The 26776-nt window shown below is 36.8% G+C and overlaps 1 protein-coding gene across 1 annotated transcript in view; it reads left to right on the top strand.

Moving 5' to 3' along the window:
- The first annotated feature begins 4307 nt into the window (after nt 1-4307).
- Gc (GC vitamin D binding protein) overlaps nt 4308-26776 on the top strand; it is a 37583-nt gene continuing 15114 nt past the window's right edge. Inside the window, exons 1-6 of the mRNA XM_010606106.2 lie at nt 4308-4502; nt 19654-19723; nt 20376-20508; nt 22116-22327; nt 23461-23593; nt 23898-23992. Of these exons, the coding sequence (XP_010604408.1) occupies nt 4445-4502; nt 19654-19723; nt 20376-20508; nt 22116-22327; nt 23461-23593; nt 23898-23992 (701 nt within the window). The 5' untranslated portion in view covers nt 4308-4444. The remainder of the gene's footprint in view (nt 4503-19653; nt 19724-20375; nt 20509-22115; nt 22328-23460; nt 23594-23897; nt 23993-26776) is intronic.

Here is a 26776-nt window from a genome sequence, read left to right as displayed (position 1 = left end):
AATTTGTAATAGCTGAAATTTGGAAATAGCCCAGTTGCCCCTCAACTGGAAACTGGATAAAGAAGATGTGGCTTCTTTTTTTAAAAAAATATATAATGGAGTACTACTCAGCCATAAAGAATGAGAAACTAGAGGCATTTATAGCTAAATGGATGAACATAGGCCATACACTTAAGTGAAATAAATAGGACACATATGCACAAATGCCAAATAGTTTCTCTGGTGCGAGAAACTGAAAGTGTAAATAAGGATAAAAATGCTGAATAGATAATGTGAAATAGGAATAAAAGGTCCAAAGGGTAAGGGGAAGTGAGAGGCATGAGGGAAAGGAAAGGGATAAATATGAGAAAATGAAAGAATGGAAACAAAATCTTTTTTAAATAGGAAGGGGTGGGGAGATTGAAGGGAGGGGAGGGCAATGGAGAAAAAAGAAGAACCAAGATATATCAGGTAAAGGTACAAATTCCCGATGATGACTGTCATCATAATGTATAACTAAAATGTATCAATGAACTTAATGAGTAAAAAAACCCTGAAAAAAAATAGAAAATCAAAACTATACTGTGTACCTTTTCCAAGTCTTTCACTTTAATCACAAGGACACAAATAGGTTGAAAGCAAAACATGTTAAAATATGTGCGAATAGCCCCAGATTTTCAAAGGTTGACTTAAAATATTTTCAGTTTTTCTATGATGCAAAAAAATACACATTCATAGATACCCAATTGTAAAGTTTGAATTTCCCAGGCTAATGAATGATATGTTTACTTTCTTGCTGTCCACTGAAGCTAGATGGCAACAGTGACCCAGAGATCTCAATCAGCCACACCATCATGCAGGTAAACAACTGATACTCAACAGTGTGCTCTTTTGCCAGTCTTAAAGGCTCCACAGGTTACCTGAATTAATTACATTTTCAGCTCATGATATTTTCAACTTTAGTTGGTTTATCAGAACATAAACTCATCATTCAAGAAAAATCTGAACCACCTAAACAGTAAGTATATGATGCTGTGATTGCTATATTACTATAGCTATCATTTTTATAGGCAAACAGAGTTCAAGAAAAAAATGATATTATAGCAAAAGGAAGGATCTATTGACAAAAGGACCTCAAGGAAAGTCCCATAAACATACTGCTATGACTTGTATCTAGACATCCCTTCAAAGCTTTATGAAGTCACAGGTGGAGCTTTTCAGAGGCAGCTGAATCTAGAGTGTGTGTTGTTGGGATTGAGTGTGCGGTACTGGGATCAAGGGTACATGACTACTAAATTCGTCCACAGATTGATTTGGCATAGTTCTGGGAGTGGATAATGGGAAGGTCTATCTTGGGTGTGAGTGCTACTCACCCTGGGTGTATAGCCTGGATAGAATATAGGGGAGAGAAAGAGGGATGCTGTGATCATTGCTTCTTCACTACTTCACTGCCTTGCTGTGTTCTCCTTGCCATGAACTGTTTCTCCTCTGAAATGCCACTCCACCATGCCACCCTGCCTTGGAGTCAGCCAACTATGAAATGAAACCTCTACAAACTGTAACCCAAAATAAATCTTTCTTACTTTAACATTTGATATAAGATATGTTGTATCAGCAATGAGAAAAGTAACTGAGACAAATATCAGTGGCATTTCTCACAGAACTAGAAGAAAAAATTAAATTCATATAGAAAAGTGAAAGACTTGGAATAGTAAAATAAATCTGGAGCAAAACATGCAAAAGTGGAGACATTACATTATTTGATTTCAAAATATACTACAGAGCCATCATATAAAATAAACAGGCTAGTGCTGGTGTAAGCACACAGAGACATACATTATAAACAGAGCAGAATAGAATACACAGAAGTTAACACACACAGCTACAGCCAATGGGTACATGACAAAGGTATTATAAGCATGAGGCTGGAGAAAGGACAACCTCTGTAACAAGTGGTGCTGGGAAAATTGGATATTTACATGGACTAATAGCTAATTTACATAGCTAATTTAATCTCCTTCTTCTGCTGGAGGGAATGGTGAAAAAATAAGAATAAGATAGATTACATAAAGGTGCAAATTCCCAATGACAAATGTTTATATTGTGTACCTAAAATGTACCAAGAAAATTAATGAAAAAAAAATAAATTTCAGAATTTGTTTAACTGATGCTTCAACAATCTCATAAGGTTTTATTTTGCCTTTTCACCAATATTTTTGCCTTCTGACTTACTAGAGTTAACATAAGGCTTCTCATGAAAGCCAATTATAGTTACTTCTGAGCAGCTTAGGATCACCGTATAGAATGAGAGTCTAACAGATTAAGGAAAAATCACATAAATAAGACTGCATAAAAGCACGTTAGTTCAGTTGGATTAAGATAAACACAGCCAAGAAAATGTATTTGGCAGCTTGTGTGGATATTTCTCAAGAGGGAACCTAAATGAGACGTTGCAATCCTTACACATGTAGTTTATCATTAAACAAATGGTGCTCTTGCAAAACCAGAGATAATAATCATAATTTTTTAAAATGAAAGAATGGCTGATCTTAAACTCTGTAGCAAAAACTCATGAGAATTAACCTATACTTTTGGATGAACTAATCTCCCAAAGACAACAGAAGTATTTTTTAAATATATGAAAGTATGTGTAATATTATCTTTAAATTAAAACTAAAAATGTACTAATATTTTAACAGGTATACTAATTTCTGGGTACTTAATATTTTTTAACTTTTTGGAATCAATTTACATTTTATTCATATATGATTTTCAATAAGATAAATATATATTTTTAAATAACTTGCAAAGTAAATTAAAACATTAGCCAGTGGAAAAATTTAAAGATTTGTAGCAGACAACAAGCTGTTTTTTAGACAGTATGTAGCTGGTATATTTGAACAGAAAAGTTATCTTCTATTATTTCCACCCGTGTTCACAGAATCTGCTAATCTTTTTGATGTGTAATTCCATTGATTTACAGAAATATCTCTGCTTTGATCTTCGTTATTAACTTTTTCACCTAGCTAGACTCTGCCTTCTGAACACCCATGTACTTTATGTATAGTTTAGGATCCAGCTAAACACGTAACTACTTAGTGTGGATTACTAGATTTTGGTGGACTCTGCCCATGTACTGCAGCTGATCCTTGGCTGCTGAACTGATGATGGAACCCTAAGTTACTCAAGTATGAGATCCAGGACACAAGCCTGGATTTAAAATCTTCAACTGAGCTCCAGGCTTCAGTGACTCCAAAGACCTCCCAGATATTATAAATGTAGAGAGCCAGAGGGGAAGCTGCCAACAACTACAATAAAATCAGTAGGTAACATAGTACATGATACCTTATGGAAGGTGTTAATGGTAAGTTTTGCACATGAATTCACCTTCCAGCAATCATGTAACAAAAATTAAATTTATCACCACACTGCATATTAGGAAGAGGAGGCTTAGGGAGGTATAATGAACCTTCCAAGGTCACACAGCAACAATAGCTGGATAAAAATTTCATTCCAGATCCTGTGTACCCAATTTGTACTTGATCATTTCTTAAAAGGAAGGCTACTGCAAAAATCAGGAGCTGATCAACTCCCAATGAATGATCATCACCTGTGCCTCCCTGAACAACTCATAGAACCTACTTGGGGTCAGTTTTCCCTGTAGTCAGATGAGGATACCAGATTCCAAGTTCCACAAGGCCACCATGAGCTCTCCAGTTTAGTTATCATAAAGTGTCCCAGCTGCGTAGTATTAGAAGGAGCTTTAACCCATGTGTGGAGAGTCTGGGATTTCCCACGAACATTGTACGATTGGGGAAAATTCATTTAACCTCTGCAGTTATCGTACGCCTCACTTCACAGGTCCTTCTCATATGAACATTAGTCCTTCAAAAGGTATAATACAGCATATAAATTAAAGAACTACACCACCACCTCAAAATTGTTTGTGGCGTTGAAAACATGGATTTAAAACATAGATTCTGCTGAACTGATTTGACATTATTCTATTCTCTCCTTTTTACTTAAAACATCTGTTTGTTATGTTAAGGTAATGCTATTTTTAGTAGACTTAAACACAGAGAGTGTGTGAGCACATCTCCAATTTTCCATTAGTACATGAAGAATAAGGGATAAGCATGTCCTTAACTAATATATTTCATCAATTTTGTGAAAAAAAGCTGCAGAAAATTATCTATTATCTTAGCTCTTTTGTAGTTTAATGAAGTTAATGATTGATGTCTTCTAGACTTTCCACTGTGCTATCCCTGATGTGTCTGTTTGCTCTGATTGATATTTTACCTCTTTTGGGCCAAAGATGACTACCCCTTGTATCTGTGCAGAGATTAATAATTGATTTTTTTCACAGTCAGGGGTTTTAGGAAAAGGAGCTGGTAACTTTTGGTTGTCATCTTTTACTTTGTGACCTGCAGTGACTGGAGTGGCTTCAGGACTCCCTAGTGGAGAAATGAAGACAGTCTTGGTTTTCCTGCTCACTGTAATACTGGTGCATGCATTGGAGAGAGGTAAGGTTTCTCTTGCTGTGATAATTCATGAGAATTCTTACTAACTAATTTCTATCACCATATGAAAAACTGTACAAAAGGGAAAAACAACAAAAGAACCAGTGACTATGTTAGAAGAAAGAAGGAAATTCAAAGAGGGATTAATCAGAGCTCAACTATACCATAAGAATCTCAGGAAATAAAGAAAATATAGTTTGTCAGTTATTCCTATTTTCAACAAATAAGATCTGAAGAAATACATTAACTTTCAAATGATAATTCACTGGAAGCTGATTCATCAGCAAGCATTTTTCAGACTTTAAATATTTACCCCAATGGAGAGTGCAATTTTCTATGTCAATGATGCAAAAGGCATCTGGGAGATTTGTTTCCTCCTCCTCAAGGAATCCTACACATGCAGTATTTGAGGTTTTTGTTACTGCTGTTTGTTTTTGTTTTTGTTATTTCATGTAGCATTTGAAAATGCATATGGTTTTTCAAAAATGTGCCACATACAGTAAGAATTTTCTATAACTATGAAACATAACCATATAAAAGATAATTGAGTAATTTTAATTGAAATTGTTCTTAAAATAGTGTCTCCATTTTTAGGCAATGTTTAAAACCTTTTTGAAATAATACAAATTGATTATGTGATGTACACAACTTTCTGAATTCTGCAGCTTGCTAACTTACCCTATCAGTTTCAATTTATTTTTTTGGCTGATTTTTTAAATGTGTAATGGAATCTGCATTCACACTGCCCTGTAAAATTAAAATGTTTCATGTAGTGCTGTCCATTAACAGCCTTACCTAAATCATATATTTACATTTATGTTAGAAAAGGAATAAAATATTCTGTTCTTGATTAACCATGGCCTGAAACATTATTCTTGACTTTATCTCATTCTTTTTTATTCACTTTTCCTTGATATTACTTTTGCCATCCAAATTATGTTAATTTTTTTGGATTTTTTTCTTTTTATTAAGTTTATTGGTACAATCTAGGTCTACAATACAGTTACATTCATTACTGGGATCCTGTACCTTCACATGACAGTTCTTGGTTCTCATTTTTTCCCCTTGTCCCTGCCCTCCCTTCACCCTCTCCTCCCCTCCCCAATTACAAACTATTTCCATTTTTTCATTTTCTCATATTTTTTCTTTTCCCTTATTTCCTTTCCCCTACCCTTCTCACTTTCCCTACACCTTTAGCCCCTTTCTTCCTATTTCATACTCTTAATTATCCCATTAGGATCTTGTGTACTATTACACTTCTTCACATCAGAGAAACTATTTAGTATTTACACATGTGACTTATTTATTCCATTTAAGAGTATAGCCTCAATATGTATCCATTTTCCTATGAAAATTATTTTAAATTTTACCTTACTCACCCATAGATTCTGAAGTAGGCTACTAGTCTTTAGAAAAGACTACATAGTCTGAGACAAAATGAAAAATTTAAAAAATGAAATGCTTTGCATAGGCAAAGTCTCAAGATAAGAGAAAAGGTCTAAAGATGTAAAGGAAATGGGAGGGGTAGGGGAAAGGTAAGAAAGGGAAAAGAAAAAATAAGAGAAAAGGAAAAATATGGAAACAAAGTCTGTGTACATAGGTAAGGGTGGAGGGGGTGAAGGGAGGCCAGGGGAATGGGGAAAAAATAAGAGCCAAGATACATCATGTAAAGTTACAAGATCCCAGTGATGAATGTAACTGTAGTGTATACCTAAAATGTACCAATAAAGAAAACAAAAACAAAGCAAGCAAGCTGAAAGCTCACTCTTTTGCCTCGGGTTTCCCTGGGGGAGATCTGACCCTGAAAATCCCTGTGAATGCTGATCCAGACCAGGATCTGCAAATGCAAAGGTCCAGGCGTGGGTTGGTGTTGGAAATACACATAGGGCGATGATTTGAGACGCCGCTGCTATTTGAGTGACTGATGCAGCGGGGGCGCGCTGGCTCCACTTCTGCGTTATAGGTGTCCGTGGAAGCCCAGCTGAATTAGGCGCTGAAAACCTCAGCAGTTCTGAACTTAGTCTTCTCAGCCAGGCTTCTTAATCAGATGATATCCTTCTTATTCATTCATTTTCATGAAAGCAGAATATAATTTTCAGAAAATTAAGGATTTTGTTTTTATTCCCCATTGGAATATTCTAGTTTTAGACTACTACTTGACATATAATAAGTGTTTGTGTAACATCACCAAACTGGAGTACCAACCTCATAAGGTAGTTTTGGGAATTAAAACTGTGTCAGTGAGGCTACAGAAGGGATATCCTGGAAGGAATAATCTCTTTGTAAAAGTTTATCATCATTATTTTTATTATACTCATGATATAAATTTTCCACTATGGAGCACTGGCACTAGAGTTTATGCTCTGTCAATAAATTATTAGCTAATATTTTATTTACAATGCCAGCAAGTTTAAAACCTTTTTATAAATTGGTTTTATTCTTACAGTATCATAACAAGCTCAGTACTGTTATCCCCATTTTACAGATCAGGAAGCTGAGGAAAAGAAAGCTAGAATCAGAGATGATACTCTCAGACACTAATGTTGCTTCTCTTATGAAACAAATACTTTAAATATGATGCTTTGCTAAACTAAGAACATATACAAGACAGGAACAAGCAATCACTAACATCAATTTCAATTGGGATGACTAGTAAAATTCATCTGCCTGCCGTGTGTATCTATAACTGATCCAAACTCTGCCATCATTGCAGCCCTGGCTCCTAACCACTCTACCTAACTTCCTGACACCATCACTTCCAAACTATTTCCTCAGTCCTTTAGAGTCTTCTCATACAGTATTTGATTCAGTTTTGTTTTGTACATTCAATCATTTCCTATATTCTGTAAATTTTAGCTGTGAAACTGATCAACTTTGTACAGATTATTCTATTGCAGAAACCTGCACATTACTCTATGTCTTTTATTCTCTTTCCTTTCCCTCCTATACAGAACCAGATCTCAAAGTGTAGGCACTGCCTTTCCCACCCACTCCTGCCAGGGGGATTTCCACATACTGTTCCTATCCAGACTTGTTTCCTTCCTTTCCTGGCCATTATAATTGACTATCCAACTTCTTGCCTCCAACACTGGCCCAAGTATTCATGTTAAGAAAATAGAAATAAAATCTCAATATAATGCACTGAGTCCAAAAGCGAATTAGGTCTTAGAAATCAGGGCACTGTTGTGACAGTAATGAAATGATGGGATTGAGCTTGTGCACCTGGCTCACAGAGACTCTGGGGACAAGGATACCTCATATGAACCTACTGTAACTGTGCCCTCTATTTGGAGTCAACTGATCTCAGGTTGACTCAAGCTTGAATGTGAATGGACAAAACAAAGCCCCTACCCCCAAAGATGTGTGCATCCTACAGCAGGAAAACTGAATAAATTGAGTTACATCACAAAGGGGGAATTAACATTATAGATTTAATGAAAGTTGCTGATGGCTGAAATTAAAAAGAGAATGCTAATTCATCTGTGTGGGACCAATGTAATCTCAAGCCTGGTTAAAGGTGAAAGAGGTGAGTAGAGGAGAGCCAAGGAAGGTGTGACTAAAGAAAAAAGACTGACAGTTGCAAAATTGCTGGCTATGAAGATAGAGAAAGGCACCTTGGAGCTAAGTTAAATAGACCCCTTTCTTTTAAAAGTGGTCTTTCTAAAACCAAGGAAATGGATTCTCCTCCAGAACCTCAGCCCTGCTGACAATTTGCAGAATTCTAGCCCAGTAAGACCTGCGAAAAACAGAAGAGTAAGGAAATATGTGTGTGAGATTTAAGCCTCTTCATTTGTGGCAAGGTATTATAATTGCCCTAGAAATCCAGTCCAGTGTGTTTCTGGGTCCTGCAGCCAACTGAAACTTGCCAAATGAAGGGGCCAGTGAGCCACTGCACAGCCCCCTTATTGGACTACCTTTTCCTCACCAGATCCAAGGAGATTTGGACTAGGTTCATGTTAACTCCTCTACCTGTTTCCTGGGGGTTTTCCTTTTTTTACCTTCTCTTTTATATTGTACTGATCCAGAAAGAAGGATTTAGTCCAATACCCAAGAGAAGCAGTGGAGCATATCACACGATATGATATTAACATATTTTAAATTGTTGAATTTTAAAGTAAAAATCATTACTAACATTCACTGATGATTTATCATGTGTTAGAGACCAAATGTCTGTGTCTGTCAGGGTTCTTGTGCTGAAGCTTGCAATATGATGATGCTCCTTGGAGGTGGGATTTGAAAGGTTGAACCCTATGATGGAGTAAATATACTTATTGTGGGGGGAGAAGGAGGACAGGACAGGAGGGCAGAGGGAGAAGAAGGGAAAGGGAGGAGAGGAGAGAAGAAGGAGAAGACTACACTGAATGGGGGGTTGGTAGCAAAACTTTTTGTCTTATTTCTGACTTTAGGAGGGAAGCTTTCAGTTTTCCCCCCTTTAACATGGTGTTGGCAGAAGGTTGGCCATAAATGGCTTTTATAAATTGGAAACAAAGTCTTTCCATATCTATTTTCTTCAGTTTTTATTATGAAGTGATGTTGTCAAAGCATTTTTTGCATCTATTGGGATGATTATGAGAAGATTATGGTACACGATATGTTAACTCTTCTTATTCTCTAGTTAATTTACTATGAATATTTGCCTTTTTTCATAGAAGAGTGCTTTTTATATTTTTCTTAATATCTATTTATTACATTAAAATATAAAAATAAAAGAATAGACTTACAAAGGTGATATTTATCATATTATCTCAAATCCAAGGATATTCTTCCTTGAATACAAGTCATAAGGTGGTCATTCTCATACATGGGTAAATTTCAGTAGGTTTGTCATTACCTTAAAAAACAGTTTTGCCTGCCAAGTCCTTCTGAGTTTATCCTCCAGTTTTATTACAAATCACTCTTCTCCAGATTTCTTGGCTTCTCATATTTCTTCCTGTTATTGCCTCCACTTAAAATTCTTGTCCTAAACCCTTTACTCCCATTGCAACCCTACTTGCTCTCAGTGTACTACTCTCAGGTAGTTGTTCCTGTTATGAGGCTCCCAAAGGTCTCCCTTCCATTCCAAAGTTTCCATTTATATTGCTTTGTTCTATCTCTTGTATGGTGATGATTACTCCTCATACTGTGTGCTTTGCTCTTCTGTCAGGCTCAGGTTCCTTAAGGATGAATGGCTTTAGAGTTTCCTTTTACATGATGCTTTGTTCCTAGTCAATAATCTGTATAGATTTGTCATATGGAAATGTATAACAACCATATTCACAGATGGACACAACTTGGCCAATAGTAACTGATGGATCTACACTATTTACTATGCTGGGACAGTTACTGTTCTGAGCAAATTAACTCATTTCATTCTCACCGTAACCTATGAGACATGATTATCTCCATCTTACAAATGAGTAACTAAAGAATGGAGAGAATAAGCAATTTACTCATTGCTTAGGGAAGCAGTGGTTCAATTCTAGGTGGTCTCAATCCAGAGTTCGTGTCTCCTCTGGGTATGTTTTCTTTGGCCATCCTGATTTGGCCCAGCAAAGTATTTGGTTTTGTATTATGTGTTGTCCTTTTGTTTTTGTGTCAGGGATCTCAATATGTTGCCCGGGCTGGTCTCAAACTGTACTCAAGTGATTTTCCTTTCTTAGTCTCCACAGTTCTGGGATTACAAGCATGCCCCAAGATCATGAAAATGTCTTTAAACTTTATTTTGACTTGTGAACATCTTAATAGTTGGAGATTTCACATAAAAATACAGATTTCTAGCTTCTTTGGAGGTATGAGAAGGTGTAAAAAGTGAGGGCCAAGTTTTTGACAGGCACTGTGACTTCCCCTTTAGGGTAACTTGATTGTTCCTACCATAAGCATTTTCCATTTGTCATCTAGATCAAATATAAGTCATGCAGTTTCTTGTCTCTGTGGATATATGAGTTTGCTATCCTCAGTGTCTCAGGGAGAATTCAAGACAACATCACAAAAAATACTGACATCATCTCTTCATATTAAAATAGGCAAAATAATTAGTTATAAACCATTACATTATATCATCCGTAAGTAAAATCACATTAAGATTTTTATTAGTGCTTTTCCATATTTTTATTAGTGCACTTCATTTTGGAAGATTTGTACATGCATATGACATATTTTAATCATTTCTCCCATGGCTGCCCTTGCCCTACCCACACCCCTATTCTCACTATCAGGGGATTTCAATGTAATACATTTTTATCATATTCATCCCCCATTACACACCCTTACATCCACACTCCTCCCTTATTATCTCACTGTTGTCTAATAATCACCTCACTCCTCATTTCTTGTCATTTATTTTAGATTCCACATATTATGCTATATTTGTTTTTCTGTCTGACTCATTTTGTTTAGCATTATGACCTCTTGATCCACTCGGTTTTCTACAGTCGATATTTCATTCTTTTATATGGCTAAAAATACTCCACTGTGCATACATATGTATTGACATTTTCTTTATTCATTCATCTGTTGATGGCCAGCCAGGCTGGTTTCATATCTTGGCTATTATATATAATGCCACAATAGACAAAGTATAGCAGTATCACTAGAGAATGCTGGCTTTGATTTTTGTTTTTGTTTTCTTTTTTATTATTTTTTGTTTGTTTTATTTATTTGTTTATTTATTTTAATCATGCTGACTTTGATTCCTTTGGGTATATAATGTTTACATTTAATAAATTCTACTTTTCATCTCATAAATATAAATTTGGACAACACTTTAGTAAGAAATTAATGCAAGAATAGTTTTAAAATAGCACAATTTATCTTAAAATAACATCATGAATAAAATTTATGAGTTTATTATTTATTAGTCTGGCAATTAGCTAGCAAATGGCTTTAAAAAGAAAATATTTTCATATGACAAAAGTGTACTAGATTTTTTTCAGTGAGTTTATTGGTACTTTTAAAGTACACAGTACAGTTACATTCATCACTGAGGTCTTGTACTTTTACATGACAGGTCTTGGTTCTCATTTTTTCCCATACCCCTGCCCTCCCATTACCACTCCCTCCCCCATATACAAAGACTTTATTTCCATTTTTTCCTCTTCTCATATTTTTTCTTCTCCCTTATTTCCTTTCCTTTACCCTTTCCACTTCCCCTACACCTTTAGTCCTTTTCTTCCTATTTCACATCATCAGTTATACAATGTGGATCTTATTTACAATTTTAGTTTTTCACACCAGGGAAACTATTCAGCATTTACACATTTTTTAAAATACAAACAATAAAATAAATTATTGAATTACTGAGAATGCTAACATTTAAGTGGGTGTTCCTTTTAATTTTTCTTAGAAAATATAGTTAAGGTATTATAGTCCAGTGATGATTACTAATACCTGCTACATATCCTGTAGAAAGCACTGACATTTCACCTTCCACCTAAATGGCAATAATAGTTTTATTTCTTTTAAAATGCCAAATAATATTCCAACCCCACTATTCTTATGCCCAAGCTCTTATGAATAGTACTGAGTGAACACAGGAGTGTAGAGGTCCATTAAGCATACTGATGTTAATTTCTCCCAACATAATGCAGAAGCAGTACTGTCAGATCATATGATAGCTGTACTTTAAAGTTTTCTTTCAAAGGTGAAATTTTATTTTCTTTTTAACTCATTTTATTTCTTTCTATTAGTACATGTTGGCAGTACATAATGTTTACATTCCTTGTGTGGAATTGATACATGTACATAACACATCTTACAGAAATCAGTATGGAGAGTCCTCAAAAAACTAAAACTAGAAATTACATTTGATACTGCTAATTCCTCTTTTAAGTACCTTCCTGAGGAAGTCAAACACATCATATTACAGTATTTTTAATATTTTGAGGAAGCTCCACACCATGTTCTCATAATGGCTGTTATATATTACAATGTCACCAACAGTGTATGAAGGTTCCTTTTCTCTGTCTCCTCACACCTGACTTTCATATAAGCCATTCAAACAAGGGTGTAATATCTCACTGTGGGTTTTAATTGTATTTCCCTGATGATTGGTAGTATTGAGAATTTTTTTCATATCATCATTAGCCATTTATATGTCTTTTTTTTAGAAATGTTGAAAGTCTTTAGCCCATTTTTCATTTGGTTATTTGTTTTCTCACTATTAAGTTGTTTCTTACATGTTTTGAACAGTAATTCCTGATCAGATACATGATGTGAAAGTGTTCTCTCCAAGTCTGAGAAGTGTCACTTCACTTTGTTAATTATTTACTTTGCTGTGCAGAAGGTTGTTTTGTTTTGTTCTGTTTTACTTTTTAATGTGATGTAATTCTAGTTGTCTGTTTTCCCCTTTGGTTGCCTGTGCTTTCAAAGTCATAACAACAACAAAAGGCATTGCCCATATTAATACTGTATAGTTTTCCTCCCTGTTTTCTTCTAACAGTTAAGTAGTTTCAGGGTTTGCATTTAACTCCTAATCTGTTTTCAGTTGATATTATCTGAAATTTTAATTGACATACTGTGTGGTTAGCCATCAAAGCAGAATTACAACTACTTCCTATTTATATCATCTCACCAAAGCAGCACAATATAGAAACAAATGTGTTATCTTTATTAAATAATAATTTCCTCAGATTTTATATACTTGATTCATGACTTGGCTTTTTCAAAAGTACACATGCTGCATCCAGAAATGTGCCTGGCATCCAGGATCTCAAAATTTAGATGTGATCTTTACCCAAAAGAAGTTTCATAGAAAACAAAGATTTTTTTTAAATGGAACATACTCAGTATTGACCTCCTTTGTAAGATCTATCACCAAATGTCTAGCATTACTCCAAGTTTCTGACTCTATTAAGACTGGAAAGTATGACTGAGACTTTCAGCTAACCAACTGTCCTAGTTGACTTTGCCAAACTCTGTAAGCTTGTTTTTTTAAAGGAAAAATATGAAGAATAAAAATGAACTTTTCAATTACTTATAGTCATAGATTAAAACTTCAGAAAGTTCTAAATAATAGTTATTTTTCAATACCACAAACACAAGCATGTCCTAATAAAATAACTGTAACTCACAGGTAAAATGTATTCAAACATTATTATGCTAAATATTTTAGGAGGTAAAACACAATTTCTTATGAACATAATTTACACACCAGATGAAATTCTTAAACTACTTTTCAGAAATGTAGTTAAGATCATAGGTAAACTATAATAATTGAGATCTCATAGGACTTTGTGAGGATTAAAGAGGTGCTGTAGGTCAAATATGTAGACCAGTACTCATCAAATTCTTGGCATTCGAATGTTATCTACTGAATTATTTTTATCCTTACACAGGTTGAATAACTCTAATCCCAAAATCTGAAATCTGAAGCATTCCAATCCTCAAACTTTTTGAACACTGATGCTTCAAGACTATTTAGGACTTTGGAGATTTTCTGATTTTGAATTTTAAAATTAGGCTGCTCCACTGACAAAATCTATGTAAATATTACAAATTTTTTTTAAAACCCTGAAGTCCAAAACACTAAACTCAGGCACTGCAAGTAAGAGATACCTCAGTCTGTCCACTTCACAACTGCAAGACAGCAATACCTTCCAAGTGCCAAGTCAAGAGATCACCTTCCACCATCCCAACAGCACTAAGAGAGAAATATCCCTCTCATCTTTATCTCTGAAAATGCAACTGTAAATGAGGAGGTGATCCTCCACTAAAGGAAAGGGAAAGACGTGAAAAACACGGAGGAAAATGTTCCCTGGAGTTGTTGTGCATGTCTTAAAACACAAGGTGCCACCTGGAGTGACTGCCAGGACAGCAGGGTGAATGTGTCTCGGAGGGCATGTTCTCCAGAAGCTGTATTTTCAAATCACTCACTCATTGAACTTTTATCTCCTCTTGTTTTCAGTGATTTCAGTTTTTCAGAATCTGAAATGAAGCTCCATTTGTTCCTCTGATACTATCCTAAGAAATTTATCAATTTCCTCTATATTGCTGAATCTATAAATGTACTACTGCAGGTCTATGAATTTAATTTTTAAAGAGTTGAGTTTCTTTCAAATGAAGAAAACTCAGAATTCTAACTGTGTACCACCTTATAACCATCAATATTAATACAGAAAACCAAATCAATGCTCAATATAGCAATAATCTAGAGTATCAGTGGTTGCAACCAAAAAAGCCTGAAAGACAAAACAAAATATTAATTCAATTACCTCTTCTTCCTTTACATGATTTCTAGAGCTGTATCAATCTTCATCAATCAGGGGACCTTCCTGAACCAGCTCAATATTTAAGTGAAATCACTACTCTGAAACCACCATTACTCAGCCTTAACTAAACACTATAAACTGTATTCTTGAAAGGTAAACTTTTTTAAAGAAACACTAACAAGCTGGGTACAGTGTGTGAAGCTAAGTTTGAGCCCAGCCCTGGCAATTTAGCAACTTAGAAAAGCCCTGACTCAATAATTTTTTAAAGCTGGGGCGGAGGAGTATAGCTCAGTGTGAAGGTCCTGAGTTCAACACCCAATACTGGGGGGAAAACAAACCTAATAAATGTACTAACCTTTTCTGGCACAGAGGAGCCCATCAGTATAGAATAAAAATTAAAATTTCAAAGAAGTGAAATTATAAAAATATAAAATAAAATGCCAAAAATGTGTGATTTTCAGAACACAAGAGAATATCTGGGATCCTGTGTTAGTATCAACTTGTCTGTGTTATTTATGATAACTTATTGTTCTTGGCATACAATTTTCCTAGGAGACCAAATTAGGTTTTAATGAAAGCTTATATTAATCAAGAAAACACCCAAAATACTTGTTCATTGGCCTTCTTACGAAGACAGTAGATGTCTCCATTAGAACGAAGCTTTCAGGAGGGCAGGGATTATATCTATTTTGGTCTCCACTGTATATTCAGCCCTAAACCCAATGCCTAGCACAGACTTGCCTCAAAAGATACCTAATGTTAGCCAGGCATGGTGGTATATATCTGTAATCCCAGCACTCAGGAAACTGAGGCAGGAGGATCACCTAGAATGTGAGAGCCGCCTGGGCTACATAGCAAGTTCAAGGATGGCCTGAACTGAGTAGCAAGACCCTGTCTCAAAATAAATAAACAAAAATATAAAAACACCTGCTGCACATTTGAATGAGTGTTCAACTTTGTTAGGAGAGGTAAGATGTATAAAGATTTCCTGAAAGTAAATCAAATTTGTTTTCAAAAGTCCAGCATTAGACATGACTTACCAGAATATTTCACAATACACGTAGATAAAAGTCAGTCATGATTTTGCAAAAAGTAAAACCTGTTAGTGAAATCTGTAAACATTCAGTGCTGAGAGATGTCTTGATATGAAAATGATTTCACAAGAGCCACTAAGTTTATGCCAATATTTACTGGTACTTTTTTGAAGTCCAAATCACCCTCATTACAACTAACTGGACAGAGTGCCATTTCATTTGAGATATAAATGAACTACATGAATCAGCAATAAAGCAGAGAGTTCTCAACTGGTGTTAAAACATAAAAGTATTAAACAGTGTTCCATTGGCATGAGAAAACAATGTGCAGCTATCACATGAATTAACTTCAACATTTATTTGCTGTTAGAAAAGGATTAACATATATTTGTCAATCTTATAAGCTAGGCATCACCTCTTTGGATACATAAATAAATGAAAATTTTTATCATAAATGTATTTGGGGTAGTTCACTTAAAAGATCATGTAGGTTCCATAGGCTCCATAGGTTATTTTATAAGAGCAGTCTACCCTTATATTTTAGTTCCAAAGTTTTTAACACACCCTTTCAACTCCTCCTCCCTGGAGTCTGCTCGTGCCCAAGGCTGAAGATTCCAGCAAAACTGGCTCTAAAACCTCTTTAAGCCTTGGGCTTAAACTTCCTGCTTTTCTGTCATCAGCATGCACTCTAAATGAAGCAGTGTGCAAATATGTATTTGAATTAATTAAAACTATGTAACAGGAGATAACCTATCACACTAAGTTGCACTTCTGTCATATGTGTGCACACATGTTCTCATAATACGGAAAATTTTCAAAATACATTTTAGTGAAATGAAGAGTCTGATCCTAAAAGGCTAGAAACATCATTTTTTTCAACATCTCCATCAGCCAGCATCCTATTTCAGCACAGGCTTTCACTTCCTTGATGGTCACATTAAAAGTACAAATAAAAACAGTTCTGTAAGGCTGTTTATTAGACAAAATTAGCTCATACTTATTAAAAGTAAAAAGTTATTGGAGATTTTGGGGTGTAGCTTTAAACATTGTAAGCTTTTGGGGGAAAAGGCCATATAATTACTATTTCTAAAAGGCACCTATGTCTGATACCTATGAAGTGATATTATTAAAGACCATGAGGGGCTGGGAATTTAGCTCAATGGTTCCACCACCTGCCTAGCAAGCATAAGGACCTGAGTTCGATCCCTGGTACCAAAAAAAAAAAGACCATGAGGATGCCATCTTATACTAAATTTAGGAATCTTTAACGTGTGTGTGTGTGTGTGTGTGTGTGTGTGTGTGTGTGTATGGTTGTTTAATTTGTTTCAGTATTTTCACTGAGAAAATTAATTTCTTCCAAATGTTGCCATCATTTCAATCATTAATTTGCCACCTACAATAAAGTTTTCCTACATTGGACTAAATTCCACTACTCTATAACTCCCAATCATTTTTTCTAGCTGTACTTTAGAAAGAGCATAAAACAACTCTATCTGCTCCCTAAAATAAAGACTAAATAAAGACCATTCTAACCTCTATTCTTTCCTATTGTGGCCTAATTTTCAGTCTCATAAAATACCATTAATGATTAATGGAATTTTTCTGCCTTCCTTTGACCTTTTGAGCTTGTCTCAATATCTTATCTTGTAAACTGATTGATGTATTGCAGAAAATGTACTAGATGTGAAGGTTCTCAGACATGAGAGCTTTGTTGCAGGTGACCTTTGGTATTCTACTGACCCTTAGATTTTTAGGTCCTATGGCCTTGTCCTAATTTCTGGGAAATGTCAGATCCTGACACATATCTTTTCCACTTTCCATGGGACTGTGATGGTGAGTTGGCTCCACCTTACAGAATGGTGCTTTACAATATTGTCTCTCATTTCTAATTTTTTTCACACAAGAAATCCATTTTGTGTTGTCAATCTGAAAAACATAATAGAACTTCCTTTACAGTTCACTTTTATCATAAATCCACCAATCCTAAAAATAATTTTTGTACACAAAAAAAACTCCCCAATTGGTATCCAGCCATCATTATCTCCATTTCCAATCATGAAACAAGCGTATCTACCCAGCTGTGTTCAGTTGTCCCAGAACGGTAACTGGAAGAGCAGTCAGGACATCTCTGGGATAAAATACATGGCAGCAGTTTCCATCACAACCCTTAAGATGGCATCATCAATGTTTAAAGCCAAGAGCATACATTTCCAAAAGTACAAGTCCTTAGAAGACAGACTAGGCTATTCATATACTTCTTACAATTTTTCAAAAGATAAAGCATCCCAGGGTTAGGAGATTTCCCAGGCTTACCTGTGTAAATGATTAACCAGGACAGAACACTGACGAAGGGGGTCTCACAAGGAATGGAGAACCTGCCCCTGAGGGAACGGCTACTGCTTGCTTCTTGAATGGACTGAAATCCAGGTGTCATGATTTATCTGTTCACTCACAGGGAAAAAAAAGTCCTGTGATGTTTTTAACCCTGAAATAATAACCTCATTTTCGTCCTGAGATTGAATGGTTATGTTTAACACTTGACAATGTAAGTTTATTTAAAGTTGAAGACTGCTCCAGACCTGTGATGGGACATTTGCCTCTCTTTTTCTCCACCTACACCCTTCTCTTTTCTCCCACTCTGTGGGTTGCATGGAGAAAGGAGACCCTAGCAGGAGAGGCAGCGCCAGGAAAAACTAACCTAATGGGCAGCATGGTACACTACTTTCACATCTCTGTATTACATTACCATTACAGAGTAATGGTACTCTCTCTCTGTGGGTCACTTAGCCACTTCTCTCCTGACATCCCTAGAGATGTCTTACAGCCAGCTGGCCCCTTGCAACTCCTATAGGACCCTGATTTCCAAAGGGAACACCTCATTGCCTGCAGACCACTGCCCTCCATGTAGCTGTTTTTTAGGAGGTAGGAGGTAGGGGTACACCTTGCTCTCCTGATTAGTCTACTTCAGACCTGCAGGCCAATCAACCTTCCCTCACCCTTTAGTTTTCTGCAGACTGAAACAGACTCCTGTCCTAGTTCCCTCAAACCCCAAGGGTCAACTACCAAGGTTTCTGAGAAGTTTTCTTGAAGCTTGTTTAGCTACCTTTGAAGTGAAGTGAGAGAAGTCCTTTCCACCTTCCCCATATTTACCAAACCGAAAACTTCCTTCAAAAAATATTTTGCCTCACTCTTACTTTTTCCCAGCTGAGTTCCTAGCCTTCCCTTAAAGAGCCTGGAGGTGAATGGCAGTGTTTTCTCCCACGCATTTCCTTCATGGTTCTGCGTTAGTAGGGCTGCCCCCTCACCTTGGCATGGAAAGCATTCTCCATGTATTTTCTGTTCTGTTTTCTGTTTAATCCTTAAATGAAATTAAGACAACAAAAGGGAAAAGGAGAAAGAAGGGTGATAGAGAAAGAAGGGAGGGAAGAACAACCCATTCCATTTTGGCATTGTTATAAAGATGAGACCTAGAGGAAGTTTGTTTGTTTGTTTGTTTGTTTGAGAGAGAGTCTCACTATGTAGCTGAGACTAACCTGGAACTCATTATGTAGCCCAGGGTGGTTTCGAACTCACAGCAATCCTCCTGCCTCAGCCTCCTGAGTGCTGGGATTACAGGTGTGTGCTAACATGCCTGGCTGGGATTTTTTTTTTTAATTAATGGATTTGAATGCACTAGTTGATACACTAATTTGACTAATCTACTTTCAATATTAATTCACTCTTCCTTTTTCTGCTGCTCATTAAAATACAGAAGCACATTATAAAGTTGTTGCCAATTACATGAAAATAGCTAGAAAGGCCCCCAAATTACATTACATATAATATTCAGATAATGCTACTTTTACCATACATTGCATAGAAGATCACTTTACACAAGCACATTTTATGTAATAGAGATTAAAAGGGAAAAGATAAATTTCTATTTCTGTTTCCTAGGCCGAGATTATGAAAAGGATAAAGTCTGCAAGGAGCTTGCCCATCTGGGGAAGGATGACTTCAGAACGCTGTGAGTGTGCCGTGCCCTCTCAACTCTTTTACTTCAACCTGAGCAAAACTAAACACAGGCCAACCTGCACCCAACACAAAGGCAGAACTGTACCTGAGAAGATGAGGCGACAGAGCCCCAGGACCCGCACCAGCACAGCCCAGCAAAGGGGGACACCCAACATGCCAATGAGTCTATGACGACTAGGAAGTAATAATCTGGCACCAGTAAATTTATGAATGAATTTTAAAAGAGTGATTAAGGGACAGTTTTCCAAGGTAAATTAAGATATATTATTACATTACATTGCAAAACTCTAGTAACAAAGGTAATGAAGTACAAAACAGGACTGTTGCAGGAGGCTTGAAGCAGTTATTGGCTGGTTTATTAGAACAAAAGCTACTTTCAAAACTCAACCTCATTTTTAATTAGCCAAATAAAAGAGTAAATGTATGAAGTATCCCATTTAGAAAGTGACCACTTCTGGGCTTGGGATTTAGCTCAGTGTTTCTGGAGCCTGACTCACAAGCGCAAGGACCCGAGTTCAATCCCCAATACCAAACAACAACAACAACAACAAAAAACTAGAAATTGACCACTTCTCATACTTTAATATATACAAAGCTGTGAAAATTCAAATATGATGAATGTTATGATTATATTTTCTCCTTAGGTCACTAATTCTCTACAGCAGGAAGTTTTCCAGTGGCACCTTTGAGCAGGTCAGCCAGCTTGTGCAGGAAGTTGTCTCCTTGACAGAAGAGTGCTGTGCAGAGGGGGCTGACCCCGACTGCTATGACAACAGGGTGAGTGTGCTGACTGCTGTTCCTACACTGGCCCAGAGCCAGAAGGTAGGGTGGAGAGTTTGCTTCTGTGACTCATTCGTCACGTTGCTTTCCTTCCCTGGCAGAAAGGGTCTTCAGAAGTTTGATGTCACAAAGAAGACCAATATACAAAATAAGGACAAGGACATTAAATTACTTTTCACACATAAATGCCGTGTTACTTTTCTGATTGCTGAGACAAAAGAACTGGCACTCAAAGTTAAAGGAAAGGTTTATTTAGCTCACAGTTTGTAGGTTCTGTCCATAATCGTCTGGCTCCAAAGCAAGATGGCAGAGAGGTAACAGTCTTTCTGGCCCTTTTATCCTATTCAGACCATTTTGGGAGGGTAGCATGTATACCATTACTTCTAGTGTCCTCAGACCTAGCCCACCATGGATCAGTCACACACTCTGGATTCAGCCACTTCCAAAATAACTTGTGACCACATAACCAATGCCAAGATAAATTTCCCTGCTGACTATTTCTAATGGGTTTTTCTCTGTGATGTCAATTTCTTTTCTACAGTGTTATCTCAAGTTTTAATCTTTTTTCCAAAAAGAATGCTCCATTACTGCTGTCCCTCAGGGGATGCTTTGTGTACAGACCAGGGTGGAGGTGTTGAGGCAGGAAATCTGAGTACACTACTGGGCTTTATCCCAGGCCATTCTTGCAAGTACGTCTTCAAACTCTGGGAAAAACTGACTTCAATACCTTCATCTTTGACCTGAATCAAATTTCTGGTTAGGGAAACTTGGCATTTCTTATTTTTACATAGCCAGTGAATAATTGTGATGCAAAAGCATGCTCCAGAACAGTTAGGCAAAGAGTTGTAGAAGGTGAGAATAGTCAAGGGACAACAGTCTGCTCATTTGAACAAGGGAGAGGAAGGAGGCAGGCCCTCATCCCTGATGGAGTAACTGCAGCAAAAAGCAGTGGGGGCTGCCAAGGATGTAGCTTAGTGGTTCTGCTGTCCTCCTTGCAAGTGCAAGGTCCCAAGTTTGATCCCAGGGAACCAAAACAAAAAGCAGTGGGGGCTGTCATGGAAACCATAAGGGAGAGTTCCTGTCACCCTCAGAGAGCTGACGTCCCCATGGACAGACAGGTGTGAAGGGTTGCAGTCAAACATAGTCTATTTATTATAAAGGTTTTATTGTTTGTACACTCTGAGGGGAGTCCTTTCTTACCATAAATAAGACATTGCACTTGCCTCTAATATAATTGTGCAGCTTGTCATGTTCAAAAATCATCTCACAAAACTTGTACATGGTCACTTTGTTGCTAATGACAATTTTTAAATTACAGACTAACATGTTATACAAAAAGGTACATATAAGGCAAAACAAAAGACAGAAGTACAGAGTTAGGTCTTTCTTAGGGAGGAAGGGGAAGAGAAGATGAAGAGGAAGTGGACAGAGGGAGAGAAGAGAGCTGAAAAAGGAATTAAGGCATGTTATGTACATGTATCAACTTCACATAATGTAAACATTATGCACCTTCAACATGTACTAGTGACAAAAAGATATGCTGAATGCAAGGGTAGAAACATGCATATTCTGTGAGCGTAACCTTCTTTCTTTTCTTGTTGCAGACCTCAGCCTTGTCTGCCAAGTCCTGTGAAAGTGACTCTCCTTTCCCCGTACACGAAGGAACTCCCGAGTGCTGCACCAGACAGGGCCTGGAGAGGAAGCTCTGCATGGCCGCACTCAGTCACCAGGCTCAAGAATTCCCCACCTACGTGGAACCAACAAACGATGAGATCTGTGAGGCATTCCGGAAAGATCCGAGGGGGTTTGCTGACCTGTAAGCTGTTCTCATTACAAATGGAACGATGGGTTATAAAAAATCTGAGATGAATCTCATCTAACTCCTCACTCTAAGCAACACCTCTTCTACAGCAGTCTTCCCTAATAGGAACTGGGCTCTGACTTAGGACAGCCCCTTCCAGTCACAACTGACTACTGAGAATGCCGTTCTCAGCCAGGAACGAACTACACTAACCTCTAAGCCACTAGGCCCAGGCCTGTTTTCTGAAGCAGAAGCAGTTGCTTCTACCCTCCACGTGATCTGTATTCAAACATGTTAAGGCCCCACTGGGACTCCTCCATGCCGAGGATCCTTGTGGACTCCAAATGATAAAGCAGCTCTTGCCATGCATTTTTCTTTCGATAAAGCATAAGAAATGCAATTTTTTTCCTTCACTCCTATGTCTCTCCAGAACCACCTGTGAAAGTGACACAGGAACTACAAAAGCGAGGGTGTAACTTTGACCTTCTCATTATTTAATATGAATGTGGAGACAGATTAGACTCTGATTATGTTACTCAAGGAAAGTCTAAATATGGACAAAAATGAGGAAAAGTCAATGTATGATGGCATAGAAATAATATTTACATATACAGTTATAAAAAATCAAAAACAATGTCATTCAAATTGTCATCATTTCATAAAAGTTATAAATTGGCTTGTTCAGTCCTACATATCTTCATAGAGACTTCTCCCAAGGTTTCAAAAATCTCTAAGCTCCTAAAGACTTGCATTCTTAAAAATTAAAATGAGTAAATAAGTATATTAATGTGTAGTGGTTGTCCAGAATGATCACCTGAGATGCATACTGAAGAGTGAACCCACTAACTGCATTACTTGTAATTAATTCAACAAGCAGCTTAACAAGCACTGGCCATGGTGATCACTTGTCTAGATATCGAGTGAATAAAGGGAAAAATTACTCCTCCCTCCGGCCAATTACATGGGAATCAAAGAATCTATGCTAAATACATTGATTAAACATGACCAGTATTATAGTTATTTCTGTAAATCCCTAATGGTTTTTAGAGATTAAAACTATAAACTTGTATCATTTCTCCATCAAAATTATGAAGCATTAGACTTTGCTTTCTTACAAAGTTTTAATTGATCTTATTTTTCTCCCACAGATTTTTGTATGAATATTCCAGTAATTATGGACAAGTCCCACTGCCACTTCTAGTTGCTTACACCAAGAGTTATCTCTCTATGGTCGGGTCTTGCTGCACCTCCCCAGGTCCAACCAAATGCTTTTTGAAAGAAGTAGGTTCCATTTATTACATAGTTATGTTCTGTATTTTTTCCTCATGTGATCACATTCTTTTAAAGTAAGTAGACATTGAGATTTTGCAACTACTAAAAATTTCTAAAATGTTTCCATTAGCATTTTGTTAATGGGGAAATAAATATGCCACTTCTGGAAAGGAGATATCAGTAAGTCCTTTTTCTCAGTGCTCAGTTTTCTACTCATCAAGAAAGTACTGAAATTAATATCTGTTTTTGTTGTATGTGTACATTCTTTTCAGAGGGTCTTGGTCATGTGATGAGATTCTCTCTTATTATCTAGAGACTCAAGATTAGAAACTTGTCACTCCTCACCACTGTGTCAAATCAACTTTGTTCACAACATGCTGCTTATGGAAGGGAGAAATCAAGGCTCAGGTAAGGACTAAGCACAATCAGGTTTAAAAGTTTGGTTCTGCACATCTATGATATTAGGGTTTGCTAAAACAATATTTGTAAAAGACAACGTAGAACAGAACCTTCCACAGAGATGTCAAATATAGTGACATTTTCTCTAGTTCTTTTGTGTGCCTTTTACATTGAGACAGTGTATTTGGAAAGTAGAATTATGAACTTATAAGACCACCATATACAGCTCTTAATGAATCATTACTTTGTATTTGCATTAGTAACAAATAATTTACTCCAGAGAAATATCATCTTTTTCGAATGGGAAGGGGATCAAGAGATGGAGGGGGAAATGAGGAGGAAAAATAATGAAAAAAGAAATGTGTCATGCACATGCTCCAATTTCCCCCAAGGAATGTAAAAGTTATGTCCTGCAAACATGTACTGATAAAAAAAGAAGTATCACTTGGCCTGAACAAATGTTAAGCTACATAAGACTGCTGCCATATTTTTGATAAGAAAAAACTATAGATTTCCTAAATAGTCATAGGACAGAAAATGTTCCAGTTATAGCATATAAATATAAAAGAATATAACAGTTTGCCACAGTTATATTGTAAAAGTGTGCTTAACAAAAAGTACAAAGCATTAATCAAGGAAAGCAAAAAGAAAATACAGTAAATGGAAAAATATCTCATGCTCATGGTTTGGAAGACTTAATGTGATTAGAACATCCATATTGCTCAAAGCAATCTCCTGATTTAGAATCTGTCAAAAACATGTTTTGCAACACAGTGAATTTAGTGGAGTGGTGCTGCCACCTGCAGGAGCAAGGTCCTGAGTTCGATCCCTGGTACCAGATTAAACAAAAACAAAAACAAAAAAACACATGTCTTGCCAAAACAGAAAATATCTATGTTCGTTTTCTATTATTGAAACAAATACCTGAAATAATCAACTTATAAAGGCAACAGGCTTGCTCCGGTTACAGATGTAGAGTCTGTGATGGGCTGAGTGGGCCTGTGGTTGTGGGGCCCGGATGCCATAGCAAAATACAGGCAACACAGACTTCCACTTTACAGCCAGGAGATCCAACAGAAAGAGAGCTGGGGTTTCACTAACCTTGGAGGGTGTGTCCTCGATAACCTAGAGACCTCTCCCGAGGCCTCACCTCTTAGGGATTCCACCACCTCCCAATACCAGGACCTGGGGACATTGTGGATCCAAGCTACAGCACCATTTTAACATTAAAGGGGGCTCTCAAGAGATCCCAAAGGTGAAAGCAATTTTGAAAAAAAGTAGAAGTTGGGGGCTTCAAACATCTTTATAGCAAAACACACTATAAGATAACAACCCTCAAGATGTGTGATACTGATGTGAAGTCAAATAAATAGACCAAAGGGACAAAATAGCCCAGACATAAAATTTCTTCCTATACGAACAACAAGAGTGCCGAAACTACACATGAGAGTTTCTTCAACAAGTGAAGTTGAGGAAACTGGATATCAACAGGCAAAAGAATGAAGTTGGACCTTTGCATTACACCATGTACTAAAGTGAACTCAAAAAGGGATAAAAGACCTAAATATAAGACATAAAACTAGAGGAAAACATAGGGGGAAAGTTTTCAGGGTACTGGATCTGGCAGTGACTCCTTAGATGTGACTCCAAAATGTGGTCAAGAAAAGCAAGGGAAATGGAACCACGTCAAACACTAACACTTCTGTTTAAAGGAAATAATCACAGAGAGAAAAAGCAACCCAAGGGGTGATTGAAATGCACAGTGAATGTTAAAATTTTTAAAAAAGTCATTACAGTGAAAGATGCATTGCTGTTCATCCCGGTCTTGGACTACACCTATCCCATTGCTCTTGCCACTTTCAGAAGTAGTCCCGGAAGTCTTCTTTCACGAATGTCTTTATAAGATTTAATCAAGGCAGTGAATGCTGCCACTGAGTGCCGTCTAATGAAAGGCAGGCTTGTACAAACAGAACTCTGTGTCTCATGCACCTTATTCACTGCATCATAGTACCATGCGATGTCTGGCTCTTCCCAAAGGCAAAATGACCATGAAAGCTCTGTGTTGTAAAGTGATCCAGGCACTGAGGCAGCACAACTAAAGACACAAAAGCAAGCTTCCAGATCTGTTTCAGAAGGTGGGAAGAATGATGAGCTGTGCATGTTTCAAGTGAGGGGATGCCAATATGCCTTTTATTGTAATAATTATGTAAAATTTAAAACCTTCATCATATGTTTTGATCACCTCATTATTTACACTCCCGTGTTCATTGTAGCATTACTCACAATAGCCAACAGGTGGAAGAAAAACTAATGTATTTCGACAGATGAAATGATAAAGAAATTGTACATACGCACAGTAGAATATTTTGTAGTCTTCAAACAGATAATGCTGTCACGTGCTACAACACAGGTAAACCTGGAGAATATGATGCTAAGTGAAATCAGCCAGGTAACAAAGTACGGATACTGTACAATTCCACTCATAGAAAGTATCTAGATTAGTTAAAATTATAAAAACAAAGTAGATAGCTCATTGCCAGAAACTAGGGACTGGAGCAGAGGAATCAGTGTTTAGTTCAAAGGCAAGACCAGTTTTGCGAGCCAAAACTGTTGAAGAGGTCCATTGCATGGCAACTTCAACACACATAACACTGTGGGGCTTTATACATTAAAATTGGAGAGGAGTGTAAGTTTAAGGTTGTACTTTTACCACGATTCTTAAAAAAGAATGTTTAATGATATCCTGACATATTGAGAATATTAATGTAGAAAAGAATATTTTATGATATTCCT

Source organism: Fukomys damarensis, unplaced genomic scaffold (genome assembly GCF_012274545.1).
Source record: "Fukomys damarensis isolate Sample0158 unplaced genomic scaffold, DMR_v1.0_HiC HiC_scaffold_35, whole genome shotgun sequence".
Lineage (NCBI taxonomy): Eukaryota > Metazoa > Chordata > Mammalia > Rodentia > Bathyergidae > Fukomys > Fukomys damarensis.
Note: the sequence above shows the minus strand (reverse complement) of the source record. Positions and strands in the feature narration are given on the sequence as shown.